This window comes from Martes martes (genome assembly GCF_963455335.1).
Source record: "Martes martes genome assembly, chromosome: 3".
NCBI classification, from domain to species: Eukaryota; Metazoa; Chordata; class Mammalia; order Carnivora; family Mustelidae; genus Martes; species Martes martes.
Genome location: NC_137890.1, coordinates 181,829,264 through 181,847,538, shown reverse-complemented (window position 1 = coordinate 181,847,538; position 18,275 = coordinate 181,829,264). Strand labels below are relative to the sequence as shown.

The 18,275-nt window shown below is 36.5% G+C and overlaps 1 protein-coding gene across 2 annotated transcripts in view; it reads right to left on the bottom strand.

Annotated features, from left to right (window-relative positions):
- The window catches only part of ICA1L (islet cell autoantigen 1 like), a gene marked incomplete at both ends in the record, with an annotated part of 37,990 nt that extends 30,750 nt beyond the window's left edge, over positions 1 to 7,240 (bottom strand). Inside the window, 4 exons of one of the 2 annotated variants that reach the window (XM_080798118.1) lie at positions 1,595 to 1,793; positions 2,950 to 3,073; positions 4,340 to 4,412; positions 7,073 to 7,240. In XM_080798118.1, the coding sequence (XP_080654244.1) occupies positions 1,595 to 1,793; positions 2,950 to 3,073; positions 4,340 to 4,412; positions 7,073 to 7,234 (558 nt within the window). The remainder of the gene's footprint in view (positions 1 to 1,594; positions 1,794 to 2,949; positions 3,074 to 4,339; positions 4,413 to 7,072) is intronic. The other variant, XM_080798117.1, reaches the window with a different exon arrangement.
- Positions 7,241 to 18,275: the final 11,035 nt, after the last annotated feature.

The window sequence follows — 18,275 nt, the reverse complement described above, 5'->3', positions numbered from 1 at the left end:
GAGATTCTTTCCAATAGATATCTTTATGCTGAGAAAGTATGCAGTGATAAACGGAAAGTATATAGTTAAGAAGAAAAAAAACCCCACAGATTCCAAATAAAAAGAAGCATCCAAAACTACTGGTGGATAATATCTAGCTAATAGAAGAATGAATGGAAAAGGGACATAGTTAACGTGTTGAGAAGCATTAATCATAGTTCTGAATCATGGAGCTACATTTATAAATTTAAATATAGGCCTATCATATTTCTTACACATGAGGTAAGTCGTATGTCACCAAGTGGCATGAATATTCAACTTTTAAATATACTTATTGATTCATTCAACAAGTATTTATAAGGTATCTATTATGTGCCAGGCACTGGGATATTGCGGTGAACAAAACAATGTTCTTTCCCACCATCCCTGAGTGAGGAGGCACAGGAAAAAACAGTAGTAAATAAATATATAAGATCATCTCAAGTTGCAAAGGTAACATATAAGTGAAAAGAAATTACTACTTTTGGTAAGATGATGAGGGAAGCCTTTGGTGAGCTCATGCAAGATGTTTGAACTGGGACAGAAAGAAGATAAGCGAGCCATGCCAACATTCTGAGAAGAGCATTCTAGGCTCAGGGAAAAGCAAGGACAAATGTTCGGGGCGTGGGAGGTCGGTGAGAGTTTAATATGTTTGCAGAACAATATGGAATAGGCTAGAACATATTCCTTCCTGGGGCATGAAAAGGACTAGAGTATAGGGAATGTAAGACGTGGCTGCACAGGGACCAGGAATCAGGCTGTGCAGGGCTATCTGGGTCCAGATAATTTTAGAACGCATTCTTTTTCAATTAAAATTTAGGTGAAGTTTAGATAACATAAACTTAACCATTTAAAAAATATACAATTCAGTGACATTAGTGTATTCACAATGTTGTCTAAAAAACTCCCTTGGATTATATTCTAATTGTCAAGGATTATAAAGGGGAAAGAATAACAGGTTGCTTGGCCTATACGGCTGGTATAGAGTAAAGACTCCACCAATATTAAATACGATTTGTAGTATATGTACTCTATTTATGAAATGAAGGAGTGAATGAACTTTGTTATTCATATATGGTAAATTTAGGGCATACAATTCATAAGTAGTCTATTTAGCAAAAACATAAGTCCATACATACTTTGAAAGTCTGTGGCCAACCTATGTATTGTAGCAGAAGAATCTGATAATCTTCACTTTTTCTTATAATAATCAAGTTACCTGAATTTTTTTTTAAGTTACCTGAATTTTTACTTAAATTATTTATTTTTTCCTCACTAATAAACTATTTCCCTCCCACAAACAAATCCCAAAAGTCCAGAGAAGCAACATTTAAAGGGTAGTGACATCTACTCTGAGAGGGATAAAAAAAAATAGAAAAGGTTGATAGGGTGGGGATGTCACTCAAAGAGTAAAAAAGTGTAACCTTTTGTACTTCAAAGGTCTCCAAGCAACCAAGAATTTATAATATAATGTGTTTCAAAAATAGCCTGATATTGTATGATCTTGATTAAATTATTCTGTGTTAGTTCAATAGGTTTACGTATCAAGAAAATGACAGGGAAGGGCTTTTCATACTTTTCTGAACTTTTCCATTTGTTTTAGGGTATCTGGGTCCAGCTCTTGGGACACATCCTTCATCCACAGCAGGGCTCCTCTGTATTCTGTGCGTGCCTGTTCCATCCGATTGATTGTCATCAAGGTATCAGATACCGCCCTTTGACTGAATGTTGCTACTTCTTGCTTGAGACGAGACAGAGGAGTACACAGGGCCAATCTAACGGCAGAGAGGTAAAAACCAGAGGGATGTACATCCCATAAACAAAATAAAAACCAAAGGTTTAAAACCATAAAGCATATCTGCTGTCAGGATGAGTCTATAAAACAGGAAATTATTAAGATGCCTAAGGAACTTTAGAAATCAAATAAAGATCATATAGCCAACTTTGAATTGTTAATAATGATGTGTCTATATCTCCCCCTTCTCTTATTTTAAGAAATATATTATTTTTGCAACATTTTCGATGTTAATCCATGCATAAATAACCTGCCATGTAATTCTGCCATTTAGAAAAGTGTTCCGTGGGTAAAAGAGATCCTGTATTCACAAAGCATAGTCCTATAAATAGAAAGTCTTTCATGTGACAAATTGAGGTAAAACCTGGGTATAGAAAAGCAGATAAAATGCTAGAAGAACTAGTGAGTGTTGAGTTCTTAGCAGCTGAGGATGAGAACAAAAAAATCAAGAATTTAAGAAATGCAAATCAAACCCAGCTCCTCTAGTCAGCATTTTTTACTTAGTTGCACTGAAGGGCTCTGTACTGAGTGTTCCTTTGTTACTTCCTTAATGATGGGCTTTTGCTCTGATGTGGTGTTTCAGAATAAAGCCACTCAAGTTATACATCATCACTGCAGGTCTGATAGGACCTGTTTTTATTTTTCTTCTGAAAATGCAAAGATTTTGACTGTATTTAGTAAATGTAGGAGAGTCTTTGCTGCAGGTATCTTTATGTTAAAAATTATAAAGTGATAAATGCCAAGTATTTAAGAAGAAAAAATGCTCCCTGCTTAAAAAGAAGGAAAGTTCTAATGTACTCCTAGATAGTACAGTGTCCAAAAAAAGAAAGGAAATAATTAAAATATACATATTTTTATATGTATGTACCTGTTATATTAAACCACATAAGAAATTTAAAAATAGGCTTAAAGCCTATTTCTAGGAATTAAGCAACCTAAAATTGTCCATTTTTTAAGTAATTCTTTTATATACAAAATAAATAAGAGGCATCAAAACAATTATATGCTGTAATATATCTCTCTTTTAACCCTTTACTGAAATGACCGGTAACCTTTACAGATATGCAAATTTAGAAACATAGACCAAAACTATCATGTTGAGTACAGATTGAAGGATGATGTAAAAAATAGTAAACCTCTGCTTGGCTGAAGAACAGAGTGCCTTGCCAGTAGCATCCATCATTTTACCAGCTTGTGTCGGATCCCGTTCTGCTTGAAACTTTAAAAAGAGTCCCAGTTCATTTTCTTCCTCTGATATAACTAGGAAAAAAATCACAGTATAGTTAGTTGTTTCATTTCATCATTTGTTTAAAACACAGAACTTAAATTCTCACAGCAGTAATTCTCAATATGTAAGAATTACTTGGAGGAAGGAGAGGCTTATTTTAAAAATGCAAATTCCTGGGGCTACATTTACAGAAATTCTGATTTTATAGGTCTTAGGATCTGCTTCCCCCCACCCCCAAGTACTCCAGATGATTTTGATGTAAATTCTGTGAATTCTCAGAACTTGCATTTGGGAAAGACTGATCTTTAGTGAAGAAAAAAAAAAAGTTCCAAAATGACAAAACCACAAATGATGCACTAGCAATTGTATAGACATGCATTTTAGGATCATTGCCTCTTAGAAAGTACTCATATCCTATTTAAACTTAACTTAATCCTGACCCCCACCCTGGCTTCGGTGACCTGTATTCAGTATCCCAGGCCCACAGACATTCACAATTTTACTGCTGAAACCGTAAAAGTTGTCATGTAGTATACTACTACTCAGAGTGTGGTCCACTGACCAATTCCAGTCCAGAGCCATTTGTTACCAGCCTGTAACAGGTATCAAAACTAAGAAGTTGTTTAGAAACTTACTAATTTGAGTATTTTATATCTGTTGAACCTAATAATAATAAAGAACTGTGCTTACATTTTACACATCTTCTTTCATTTTTCTAGAAATTAATTTTTATTGTATATTATAAAAGTGTCAGTTTACAACAGATTGAAAGTAAAACATGAAACAAAAGTGGTCTTTGACCACAAAGTTTTAGAAGTCTGACCCACTGATCACAATAAGTCTAACAAGTGGGGGAGCCCATAAAGTGTTCAGATTATAAGCTTAAAGTGACAAATGACTAATGTCATGCCAATTACACCCTGGTTCACTGCTGGAAAAGCTGAAGTTAAAAACTGAAAGAGGAAGGGGTGCCAGATGACTCAGTCAGTAGAGCATGTGACTCTTGATCTTGGGTTGTGGGTTCAAGCTCCACGCTAGGCATAGAGTCTACTTAAAAAAAAAAAAAAAAAAACTGAAAGGGGAATCCCTCAGTACGTCTAAGGCAGCAGCAGAACTCAAGCCCCACACTTGCTTGCCCCCCATTCCCACCGCTCCTTGCTGTTACTTCGTCATAAGGAACCATTCACAAAGTAGTTCAGTAAACTATTATTTTTGTATTAAATATTTAATTCACAAAAATGCAAGTGAATTATTTATTGTAAATGAGAATTACTGGATAGATATCTAGGATTTCATACCATTGAGTCTTAGCTGATATTTCTCAACTATCTTCAGAAGTTCAGCACACGTCTCTTGAATGGAGTGAAAAACCTTTGAAATACAAATTTTATTAGGACAATCTAAAGAACCATAAGCAAATATAATATATATGTTGTAAGTACTTTGAAAGCAGAACATTTCCTTCTAAGTGGTATGTCTGTTTTCCTTGACTTAGATGTACTTCACTATTGGTTTTATTTTTGGTATAGAAAATTGAGATTCCCCCCATGAGGGTTGGAAAAAATGGTGATAAATACTTGGAAATTAATAAAAATTTATAACTGTGGAGTTTGTCCTCCTCTCAGCTCCAAACTATCTAAATAGCAAAGATGTAAATCCAATATAAACTGTATCAAATAGAGCCAATTACAGATGAAAAGAGTATAGATAACCTTAGAAAACGTTAACTCTCAATCTGGCTTTTCTACAATATTATCTTTAGCATAACAGGTGAGTGAATTACCATAAAAATTAAGTAATATAACATCAAAAATAAATTACTTTCAGATTGTTTTTGTTTGGAATTTTCCCTTCATTACCACTGTTGCAAATAGCTAACAGAAAAATAAAACATCCAGTAGACACCCATTTCAAAGTAAGCACATGAAAACTTGAGATTAGGACACATTATACACATGAGGTGACTCTTCATACATATCTATAAATTAAGGTTTTCCCAGGGAGATGGGGTAGCATAGGTTTTAGGGTACAGCCTTCTTCCCACAAAGTACTCTGCTGAAGAACTGTTATAAGACTTTAATTCAAAAAGACCTTGGCATTATAGCATACTATTAGGCACTAATAACCTTTTGAGTATCAAATAAATTTCCAATATCACCATTGAGCCTGTGTATTCCCTCTCTGAAACAGTTTTCTTATTATTTTGATATGTGATTAGACCCAAGGAAGATCAGTGATAGACACTAAAATCTAAATGGAGGAGCAACCATCAACTTTCCACATAAGGTTAGGTATGTTTGAAATGAATTTGGTAGATGGACTTGGCAACTTAAAAAGCTGTTTTAAAATCACATGGAAGACTAGAAAAAGATATAAAAATGATTGTTCTAGGGCGCCTGGGTGGTTCAGTAGGTTAAAGCCTCTGCCTTTGGCTCAGGTCATAATCCCAGGGTCCTGGGATCAAGTCCCGCATCGGACTCTGCTCAGCGGGGAGCCTGCTTCCCCCTCTCTCTGCCTACTTGTGATCTCTGTCTGACAAATAAATAAATAAAATCTTTTTTTTTAATTAAAAAAAATTAAATAAATAAAAATGATTGTTCTACTATGATGAAATGAATATGGTTGTTTTTTTCCCCCTGTGGGTCTTTGAAAGATTTATATACAACTGCTTTTTATTTTTAAGAATGAATTTTTTTTAATGTAAGGGGAAGTATAATTTGACAAAACTGTAATATATTTAAAGCATATAACATGATGATACAGGTATACATTCAATGAAAATTTTTCTCAATCTTAAAAAATATAATAATGTGGGAGAAAGTACTTGGGTGATTTCAAATATTTGTCTATTGGACAAGAAAATATGTCACACAGATTACCTAACAATGTAAAACAGGACAGTAAAATTTACTTATGTGGGAATATATGTGGAAACAGTAAAGAGTTCCTTTAGCCTCAAAATACTGATTACTTAAAATTAAGTCCCTTCATTTTTTCCACACTTGTCATTGAATCATAAGAAGAATACTTTTCAAAACAAATAGTACAAGCTTGTTAATTTGTTATCTATTTCTACATTTGTTATGGCCATGACATAACTTTATGTTTTGGAGAATAAAAATACTTAGTAGATTATGACCTATTTAATGAGACCTATATTTTTAAGGATTGCAATAAATGATTATATTCCAAGCATAATAGAACTCCTGCTTGGAAATATTTTTAAAAGGTATTTTCAATTAGCATACATACATGGAATTAGTAAACCTGCATTTAAAAACCCAGACCTTTTTGTATATATAGGAGACTTTTCTCTAATTAGTTTAATTACTTAAAAGTATAAAACACTTATAGGTTTAAAGTAGTTTCATGGTAATTACTTATTTTATTTAAAATGAAAAACATAGCCAAAAACACAGCCAAAAAACACATTACAAAATACTTCAATAACTCTATCCCTTAATTACAGAAATGAAGACTCTAACTTTAAAAATCCTCACTCAGGGGACATTGGCTGGCAGACTCAGTCAGTGGAGCATGTAACTCTTGATCTCAGGGTTGTGAGCCCCACAATGGGTATAGAGATTATTTAAATAAAGAAATAAACTTTAAAAAGTAATAAAAAAAAATAAAAAACCTATTTGATTTCAATTAATTTCAGTGAGATATAAGATGTCACATAAAAGTAGTACAAGATATTACAACATGATATATAATGAGTATGTGGTCTCAATTAAGAATATAATTAGTTCATTAATATTTAGCTTAAAAACTAATACTTGTACCAGAGAAACTGTTTATTTAGTCTTTCTCTAATTTATGAATACCAGTTCTGCCGATTCTCAACTTGTGAGAATTGTGACCTCCTATGCAGAAGATCTGATTGTGGAGTATAGCTCAGTGGTAGAGCATTTGACTGCAGAAGATCTGTTTGACAGACGAATACAAATAAACATTCTATTATCAAATTTGCAAGCTCTTCAGTCATAGTCCCAAAGAATAAGCACAACATAAAGAATCCTCAAACTTACCTCGAGTTTAGCATCCAGTTCAGCATCAGATGCCACCACGTGCTCATCCTCCTTTTTTCCTGTTGCTTTGATAAAGACTTGTTTAGTTTTCCAGTATTTCTTTTGCATTCTGCTAACTACTGACTGGGTATCTTCTGGTCTGGGTTGCCCAAAGGAATCCATGGAGTGACTACAAGGAACAGACTAACATTTCTTAAATTTTTTTCAATAATATACATCTAATCAGTGAGTATTTAATCCAATTGAAAAAGTGAAAGATACTAAATGGAATATTAATGTTAATAACTTTACATAATATTTGGTCTGTATGGTCTAAACTTACGACACAACTTGCACAAGTAACAGGCAAAAAGATTAATGATGCTTACATTAATTTCAGTTAGGAGACAAAGGTGATAGAACTATTAAAATTTTGCAATAATGATTAGAAATAACTATTTTGTTTAACCAATCTATTTATGGATATCTATTAGTTTCAATATTTGCTCTGTAATAATACTGCAAAATGAAGTTATACACACATATTTGCATATTACTATCATTTCCTTTAAAAAGTCTGCTATAGTTATAACTGCTATGTCAGAATACACATTTAATAAATACTCTCAGCTATGCAAACACTCAGATACATACTCTTTATTATAACTCAAAGAAATACTTTAGTATACAATAAATAAACAAAAATAAAGATCTTAGGTACAGGGGAGATATGTTAGCAATAAAAATGGGAGCAGCCTGGGTGGCTCAGTCAGAAGAGCATTTGACTCTTGATCCTGGGGTCATAAGTTTGAGTTATTTATAAAAATTATAAATAATAAAATGAAGAAAGAAGAAAATTGTAACCTGTCAACTTGAAAATTAATGTCTAAGTAATTCTTCTTAATATGGTTAACATGGCTGTATAAGGAAATACAAATGTAAAAAGTATTCCTTAAGGAGATATAAAAAAGGAAATAATAATAGTCTTTTTCCCATTTTTTTTACTGTGTTATGTTAGTCACCATACAGTACATCATTAGTTTTTAATGTAGCATTTCATGGTTCATTGTTTGTGTATAACACCCAGTGCTCCATGCAATCCGTGCCCTCCTTAATACCAATCATCAGGCTCACCCATCCCCCAACTCCCCCTTCTAAAACCCTCAGTTTGTTTCTAGGAGTCCATAGTCTCTCATGTTTAGTCTCCCACTCCGATTTCTCCCTTCATTTTTCCCTTCCTTCTCCTAATGTCTTCCATACTACTCCTTATTTCAAAAAAAATTTTTTAAATTTATTTGACAGAGATCACAAGTAGGCAGAGAGGCAGGCAGAGACAGAGTGGGGGAGAAGCAGGCTCCCCACCCCCCCGAGCAGAGAGCCTGATGCGGGGCTCAATCCCAGGACCCTGAGATCACGACCTGCACCTAAGGCAGAGGCTTAACCTACTGAGCCACCCAGGCGCCCTATTCCTTATTTTCCTCAAATAAGTGAAACCATATCATCATTGACTTTCTCTGTTTGACTTATTTCATTCACTTAGCATAATCTCCTCCAGTCCCATCCATGTTGACACAAAATTTGTGTATTCATCTTTTCTGATGGATGAGTAATATTCCATTGTGTATATCCACATCTTTATCCATTCATCTGCTGAAGGGCATCTTGGCTCTTTCCACAGTTTGGCTGTGAACACTGGGGTGCATATGGCCCTTCTTCTCACTATATCTGTATCACTGGGGAAATACCTAGTAGTGCTGCTATGAACACTGAGGTGCACATGACCCTTTAGGTCACTACCTTTCTGTCTTTGAGGTAAATACCTAGTAGTGCATTTGCAGGGTCGTAGGATAGCTCTATTTTCAACTTTTTGAGGAACTTTCATATAGTTTCCCAGAGTGGCTACACCAGCCTGCATTCCCACCAACAGTGTAGGAGGGCTCCCCTTTCTCCATATCCTCAGCAGGATGTTGTTTCCTGGCTTGTTAATTTTAGCCATTCTGACTGGTATGAAGTGGTATCTCACTGAGGTTTTGATTTTCATTTCCCTGATGCTGAGTGATGTTGAGCATTTTTCATGTGTCTGCTGGCCATTTGGATGTCTTCTTTGCAGAAATGTCTGTTCATGTCTTCTGCCCATTTCTAGATTGGATAATTTGTTCTTTGGGTGTTTAGTTTGAAAAGTTCTTTATACATTTTGGATACTAGCCCTTTATCTGATATGTCATTCCCGAATATCTTCTCCCATTCTGTCAGTTTCCTTTTCGTTTTGTTGACTATTTCCTTTGCTGTGCAAAAACTTTTTATCTTGATGAAGTCCCAATAGTTCATTTTTGCTCTTGCTTCCCTTGCCTTTGGCAATGTTTCTAGGAAGAAGTTGCAGGTGGCTGAGGTCAAAGAGGTTGGTGCCTGTGTTTTCCTCAAGGATTTTAATGGATTCCTCTCTCACATTGAGGTCTTTCACCCATTTGAGGTCCATTTTTATGTGCAGTGTAAGGAAATGGCCCAGTTTCATTTTTCTGCATGTGACTGTCCAATTTTCCCAACACTATTTGTTGAAGAGACTGTCTTTTTTCCATTGGACATTCTTTCCTGCTTTGTCAAAGATTAGTTGACCATAGAGTTCAGGGTCCACTTCTGGGCTCTCCATTCTGTTCCACTGATCTATGTGTTTTTGTGCCAGTACCATACTGTCTCAATGATGACAGCTTTGTAATAGAGCTTGAAGTCCAGAATTGTGATGCCACCAGATTTGGTTTTAATTTTCAACATTCCTCTGGCTATTTGGGGTCTTTTCTGGTTCCATACAAATTTTAGGATTATTTGTTCCATTTCTTTGAAAAAAGTTGATGGTATTTTGACAGGGATTGCATTAAATGTGTAGATTGCTCTAGGTAGCATAGACATTTTAACAATATTTGTTCTTCCAATCCATGAGCATGGAACATTTTTCCATTTCTTTGTGTCTTCCTCCATTTCTTTCATGAGTATTCTATAGTTTTCTGAGTACAGATTCTTTGCCTCTTTGGTTAGATTTATTCTTAGGTATCTTATGGTTTTGGGTGCAATTGTAAATGGGATTGACTCCTTAATTTCTTTCTTCTGTCTTGCTGTTGGTGTATAGAAATGCAACTGATTTCTGTGCACTGATTTTATGTCCTGACACGTTACTGAATTCCTGTATGAGTTCCAGCCATTTGGGGGTGGATTCTTTGGGTTTTCCACATAAAGTATATCATCTGCAAAGAGCGAGAGTTTGACGACTTCTTTGCTGATTCAGATGCCTTTTATTTCTTTTTGCAGTCTGACTGCTGAGGCTAGGACTTCTAATACTATGTTGAATAGCAGTGGTGATGGTGGACATCCCTGCCATATTCCTGACCTTAGGGGAAAAGCTCTCAGTTCTTTCCCATTGAGGATTATATTCACTGTGGGTTTTTCATAGATGGCTTTGATGGTATTAGGTATGTACCCTCTATCCCTGCACTTTGAAGAGTTTTGATCAAGAAAGGATGCACTACTTTGTCAAATGGGTTTTCAGCATCTATTGAGAGTATCATATGGTTCTTGTTCTTTCTTTTATTAATGTGTTGTATCACATGGATTGATTTGCGGATGTTGAACCAACCTTGCAGCCCTGGAATAAATCCCACTTGGTCATGGTGAATAATACTTTTAATGTACTGCTGGATTCTATTGGCTAGTATTTTGGTGAGAATTTTTGCATCTGTGTTCATCAAGGATATTGGTTTGTAATTCTCCTTTTTGATGGGGTCTTTGTCTGCTTTTGGGATCAAGATAATGCTGGCCTCCTAAAATGAGTTTGGCAGTTTTCCTTCCATTTCTATTTTCTGAAACAGTTTCAGGAAAATAGGTATTAATTCTTCTTTAAATGTTTGGTAGAGGGGCGCCTGAGTGGTTCAGTGGTTTAAAGCCTCTGCCTCTGGCTCAGGTCATGATCTCAGGGTCCTGGGATTGAGCCCCGCACTGGGCTCTCTGCTCTGCAGGGAGTCTGCTCCCCCTACCCCCTACCCCCCCCCCCGCCTGCCTGACTACTTGTGATCTCCGTCAAATAAATAAATAAAATCTTTAGAAAAAAAAAAAGTTTGGTAGAATTCCCCTGGGTAGCCATCTGACCCTGGGTTCTTGTTTGTTGGGAGACTTTTGATTATTGCTTCAATTTCCTTACTGGTTATGGGTCTGTTCAGGTTTTCTATTTCTTCCTGGTTCAATTTTGGTAGTTTATATGTCTCTAGGAATGCAGCCATTTCTTCCAGATTGTCTAATTTGCTGCTGTATAGTTGCTTATAATATGTTCTTATAATTGTTTGTATTTCCTTGGTGTGGGTTGGATGCTCTTTAGTCTCCATGTATTTGAGTTCTTTCCAACTTTCATCTTGTGGTTAAGTTCTAGCTTCAAAGCGTTGTGGTCCAAAAATATGCAGGGAATAATCCCAATATTTTGGTACCAGTTGAGACCTGATTTGTAACCTAGGATGTGATCTATTCTGGAGAGTGTTCCATGCGCACTAGAGAAGAATGTGTATTCTGTTGCTTTGGGGTGGAATGTTCTGAATGTATCTGTGAAGTCCATCTGGTTCAGTGTGTCATTTAAAGCCTTTATTTCCTTGTCGATCTTTTGCTTAAATCATCTGTCCATTTCAGTGAGGGGGATGTTAAAGTCCCCTACTATTATTGTATTGTTGTTGATGTGTCTCTCTGATTTTGTTATTAATTGGCTTATATAATTAGCTGCTCCCATGTTAGGGACATAGATATTTAAAATTGTTAGGTCTTCTTGTTGGGTAGACCCTTTAAGTATTATATAGTGTCTTTCCTCATTTCTTATTATAGTCTTTAGTTTAAAATCTAATTTGTCTGATATAAGGATTGCCACCCCAGCTTTGTTTTGATGTCCATTAGCATGGTAAATGATTTTCCACCCCCTCCCTTTCAACCTGGAGTTGTCTTTGGGTCTAAAATGAGTCTCTTGCAGACAGTATATCGACGAGTCTTGTTTTTTTAATCTAGTCTGATACTCTGCGTCTTTTGATTGGGGCATTTAGCACATTTACATTCAGGGTAATTACTAAAAGATATGAATTTAGTGCCACTATATTGCCTGTAAAGTGACTGTTACTGTGTATTGTCTCCATTCATTTCTGTTCTATGTTACTTTTAGGCTCTCTCTTTGTTTAGAGGATCCCTTTCAATATTTCCTGTAGGGTTGGTTTGGTGTTTGCAAATTATTTTAGTTTTTGTTTGTCCTGGAAGCTTTTTATCTCTCCTTTTATTTTCAGTGACAGCCTAGCTGGATATAGTTTTTCTGTTTTTTGTTTGTTTGTTTGTATTCTTGGCTGCATACTTTTCTCATTCAGTGCTCTGAATATATCATGCCAATCCTTTCTGGCCTGCCAGGTCTCTGTGAATAGGTCTGCTGTCAATCTAATGTTTCCACTGTTGTTGGTTACCGACCTCTTGTTCCGAGCTGCTTTCAGGATTTTCTCTTTGTCTTTGAGACTTGTAAGTTGTACTATTAAATGACAGGGTGTTGACCTAATTTTATTGTGCCTCTTGGATTTTGATGCCTGTGTCCTTCCCCAAATTAGGGAAGTTCTCTGTTATAATCTGCTCCAATATACCTTCTGCCCCTCTCTCTCTTTCCTCTTCTTCTGGGATCCCAATTATTCTAATATTGTTTCATCTTATGGTATCACTTATCTCTTGAATTCTCTCCTCATGACCCAGTAGTTTTTTATCTTTTTCTCAGCTTCTTTATTCTCCATCATTTGGTCTTTTACATCACTAATTCTCTCTTCTGCCTCATTTATCCTAGCAGTTACAGCCTCCATTTTCAATTGCACCTCATTAATAGTCTTTTTTATTTCGACTTGGTTAGATTTTAGTTCTTTTGTTTCTCCAGGAAGGGATTCTCTAGTGTCATCTATGCTTTTTTCAAGCCCAGCTAATGTCTTTGTAATAGTCATTTTGAACTCTAGTTCTGACATCTTACTAATGTCCATATTGATTAGGTCCCTGGCAGTTGGCACTGCCTCTTTTTCTTTGAGATGAGTTTTTCTGTTGTCATTTTGTCCAGAAAAGAATAGATGAATGAGAGAACAAAATGCTAGAAGGGTAACAACAACCCCAGAAAAATATAGACTAAACAAATCAGAAAAGACTTGAAACTGGGGGGGAAAGTAAGTGGGTGGGTTGGGGGAGAAGGAGGAAATGATAAGGGTGATGAATAGAACAGAGCCACACACTAGATTTTGGATATATTTTGGTCTGTTAGAAGAAACTTCCTCCCAAAATTTTAAAGAAAGAAAAACTTATATATACACAAAAATAAGGATAAATACAATGAAGGGATGGAATATGATTGTAAAGATGAAAATTTTAAAAGATTTTAAAAAAGGAATTGATAAAATGTTGGTTGAAAAAAGAAAGAAAATAAATAAAATTTTTTAAAAAGGGGAGAATGTGATCAGGTGGGAGACTAGAATGAAGCATATACTAGGTTCAGGCTATCTTTCGGTCTGTTAGAAGAAACTGTACCCAAAAATTATAAATAAATAAATAAATAAATTGTGTGTGTGTGTATATATAAAATAAGGTTAAATATAATGAAGGGATAGAATATGACTGTAAAAATGAAAATTTTAAAAGATTTTTAAAAGGATTTGATAAGATGTTGGTTGAAAAGGAAAGAAGAAATATTCAAAAAATAGAAAAAGAAAAATAAAGAAATTTTTAACAATTAACTCGAAAGACTAAAGAATCATGGGGGAAAAGTCATTAATTCTATGTGCTGTATTCCCCTAGCACTGGAGTTTTGCAGTTCTCACTGATGGGTAAACTTGGTCTTGGCTGGATGTTCTTGCTTATCTTCAGGGAGAGGGGCCTGTTGCTTTGATTCTCGAGTGTCTTTGCTGGAGGTGGAACTACACTGCCCTTGCCAGGGGCCAGGCTAAGTAATCTGGTTTGCTCTTGGTAGCTAAGTAGTCTAGGTTTGCTCTTGGTACCTTTTGTTCCCTGAAAGCTTTCTATACACCTTTGGATGACAAGAATGAAAATGGTGGCCTCCTAATTTCTGGCCCCAGAGGAGCTGAGAACTTGGGGTCTGCCTCCTCAGTGCATCCTCAGAGAAAAGCAGTAAATCACTCTTGTCTTCTTGCTCTGGCCACACTCCATGCTCACCCAGCTTGTGACCAAGCATTTCTTTTTTTTTTTTTTAAGAACTTTTAAAAATTTATTTGACAGAGATCACAAGTATGCAGAGAGGCAGGTGGGGTGGGGGGAAGCAGGCTCCCCGCCAAGCAGAGAACTGGATGCAGGGCTCAATCCCAGGACCCCGGGATCATGACCTGAGTCAAAGGCAGAGGCTTACCCCACTGAGCCACTCAGGTGCCCCTGACCAAGGATTTCTATCTCTGGCACACAACCCCATTTGGCATCTCCAAACTCAGCAGATTTCTGTGGCATGCTCCTGCGCCACTCCTCCCAGGGGAGGAAGGGGAATCTACCTGGATCTGCCACTTGTTGGGTTCCTGCTCAAAGAGTAGTGGTCCAACTGTGCCATGGATCACAGTTTATGGCATCACCGAGCTGAGACAGGTGGTCAGTTTCTAGACATTCTCTGAATACTCTGCTTTGGATATCCTCCTGGATTCCTGGCAGGTCAGGTCAGTTATCATTTAAATGCAGAACCTCTCATATGTGATGCTGGATAATATGGCTGGACGTAAGTTGAGATAGAAAATAGAAAGAGAATTTAATCTTGGTACAGAGTCAAATTGGATTTGATATAATCATTATACCATTCCAACATATGAAGAATCTTGAGGGAAAACGTGCAGTTCATCTTTCCCCAATTTCTGTCTGCTTTTGGTTGCTCTTGACTGCTTCCAATTAGTTTTCCTCCCAGACTATTATTAGCATGAGGGTCAGTCCAATTGTATGACAAACTGCTGATTTCTTCTACTAAGCTGAATGCAAGTTTAGGCCAAATCGATTAAGAGAACAAAATTCCAGGGAGTATCAGAAGAGAACATCTCTTCCCTGCTTCTACTTCAATGCTGACAGAGCTCAAATAGTATACTCCTTGCCTCTCTCCACTTCCTCACTGTATCCTTCATGGAGAAGAAAATGTAATTTACCAGACTAGACTTGAGAGAAATAAACTTAGCCCTCCCTTTTCTCTCTGTAAAGAAGCTATCCTGACTGCAGAGAGCACACATTTCCTGGCAAGGGGAGGATAGTGGCCGTGGGGTAAATCTGCAAAAGATGAGATTTGCACATTTGTGGTTTTTGACTAAGGGCACTGCTGAAACTGCTTGCCACTGGAGGTAGGTTGAACAGAAAGCAAAATCGTATAGGCTTGAGATATCAAGTTCAAGACTGATGAACTACAGAAATTTAGGAAGGATATCCTAGAAGAGAGGGAGTGAAAGAGATGATCCCTAAAATCTGTATACAAATTACTCCCAAGACCTGTGCTGATTACTAACTAATCATGAAGTGAGGGAAGGGACTCCAAGGATGCTGGCAGAAAAAACAAACAAACAACAACAAAAAAAACCAGCTAGAAACTAAAGCAATTAAGTATAGATTCAAGCTACTACCACTATAGAGGAGAAAGTCTGGAGCTTGAGTTCAGCCTACTTATCTGCCCTCTAGAAAAACAGCTCTTCTTCAGAAAAGCAAAACAGAATCCAGAGTCTCTAAAACTCATCATTTAAAATGCCAAATAACCGGGGCACCTGCGTGGCTCAGTGGATTAAGCCTCTGACTTTGGCTTAGGGTCCTGGGATTGAGCCCTGCATTGGGCTCTCTGCTCATCAGGGAGTCGGTTTCCTCCTCTCTCTCTGTCTGCCTCTCTGCCTACTTGTGATCTCTGTCTGTCAAATAAATAAATAAATATTTTAAAATAAATAAATAAGATCTTAAAATATAAACAAACAAACAAATAAATAAATAAAATGCCAAGTAACCAATCAAAAACCACTAGACACGCAAAGAACTGTAAAAATGTGACCCAGGAGTGCCTGAGTGGCTCAGTGGGTTAAAGCCTCTGCCTTTGTCTCGGGTCATGATCCCGGGGTCCTGGGATCAAGCCCCGCATCGGGCTCTCTGCTCAGCAGGGAGCCTGCTTCCTCCTCTCTCTCTGCCTGCCTCTCTGCCTACTTGTGATCTCTGTCTGTCAAATAAATAAATAAAATATTTTTTAAAAAAATGTGACCCATACTGAGGGGGAAAAAAGCAGCCAAAAAAACAAACTCCAAAAATTTCCTGGATATTACATTAGTCTGACAAGTACTTTAAAGCAGCTATAATAAATATGTACAAAGACAATGTAGGATATGTACACAATAAATAAAAAAAAGTCAGAGTCTCTAGTTGCAAACTTCAATAACTACAGTTAAAAACTCATTGGATAGGCATAAGAACAAACCAAAGATGGAAGATAAGAAGTGAAGTTAAAGATGAATAAAAAATTGGGGCGCCTGGGTGGCTCAGTGGGTTGGGCCTCTGCCTTCGGCTCGGGTCATGGTCTCAGGGTCCTGGGATCGAGCCCTGCATTGGGTTCTCTGCTCAGCAGGGAGCCTGCTTCCCTCTCTCTCTGCCTGCCTCTCTGCCTACTTGTGATCTCTCTCTCTCTTTCTCTCTGTCAAATGAATAAATAATCTTAAAAAAAAAAAAAGATGAATAAAAAATTACCTAATCTGAGAAATGGAGAGGAGGAAAAAAAAAAAAAAGACCCAGAAGGAGAGGAGAGATCATATGGGGAATGGGGGGGAAAAAAAAGAATAAAACTTCCTAGATTTTGTAAATAACTTTAACTTATAGGTCAATAAATACAAGGAAAAACTACAAACAGGCATATCATAAATAAACTGCTTAAATCCAAAGATAAAGAGAAAAATCTATCTTAAAAGCAGAGCAAAATGGCATATTATGTACAGGGCAAGAAAAATGCAAATTACAGGCAGTTTCTCAACGAAAACAACAAAAACCAGACTACAATGGAGGAATATATTTAGGGTATTGAATGAAAGAAAACAAACTATCAACCCATAATCTGTATCTATCAAAACTATCCTTTAAAAATGAAAGCAAAATACATTTTCAGATAAAGAACCGAGAGAATTCATGGCTGGGGGACTTTCAGAAATGCTAACAATTTCTTCAGGCTGAATGAAAATTACAACAGTAATTTGGATCCACAGGAAATAATAAAGATAACTGGAATTAGTAAGTTTTTGGGTAAATATGAGCTTTTCCTTTCTTTATTTCTTTAAAAGTTTGGGCACCTGAGTGTCTCAGTTGGTTAAGCAGCTGCCTTCAGTTCAGGTCGTGATTTCAGGGTCCTGGGATCAAGTCCCGCCTTGGATTCCCTGCTCAACAGGGAGTCTGCTTCTCACTCTGCCCTTCCCAATCCCCTTGTGCTCTCTCTGCAAAATAAATAAAATCTTTTTTTAAAATTTCTTTAAAAGTCATAGTTCAACATATGCACACAAAAATAAAATAGCTCAATTGTCAACATTCTGCCATTTTAAAAGTAGATTTTTAATTTCTTTAAGGATTTATTCATCTTAGAGAGAGCAAGAGCGAAAGGGGCTGAGGGAGAGGGAGAGAGAATCCAAAGCAGATCCCATACTGAATGCATAATTGGGGGGGAATCTCAATCTCAGGACCCCGAGATTATGACCTGAGCTGAGACCAAGAGTCAGACACTTAACAGACTGCACCACCCAGGTACCCCAATAATCTGCCATATTTATATCATTCATACTTTCACCTAATCCTACCACCTCATTCTATCATCATCATCATTAATACATGGCTCTTTTTGGTAATATTTACATACATTGATGTATACAATTTGGGGCTGTATACTTTTGACAAATGGATATTATGGTATAGAATATTTCTAATGCCCCAGAAAATTCCCCTGTATCCTTTTTCAGGCAATGCCTAGCCTATAAGAAATAATAACGGTTTTTATTTTTTTACCTTAGTTTCTCCTTCTCTAGGTAGGGCATTTTTTAATTGCTGAACAGTAATCCATTGTGTGAATGTAACAACAGGTCTTCATTTTTTAGTACTGTAAGTAAAGCTGCTATGAACGTGGCTATACAAGTCTTCTTGTGGACAAACGTTTTCGTTTTTTTTTCCCCCCCTTTGGATAAAGACATAGAAAAGGATTCTGTCAAATAATTGGCAT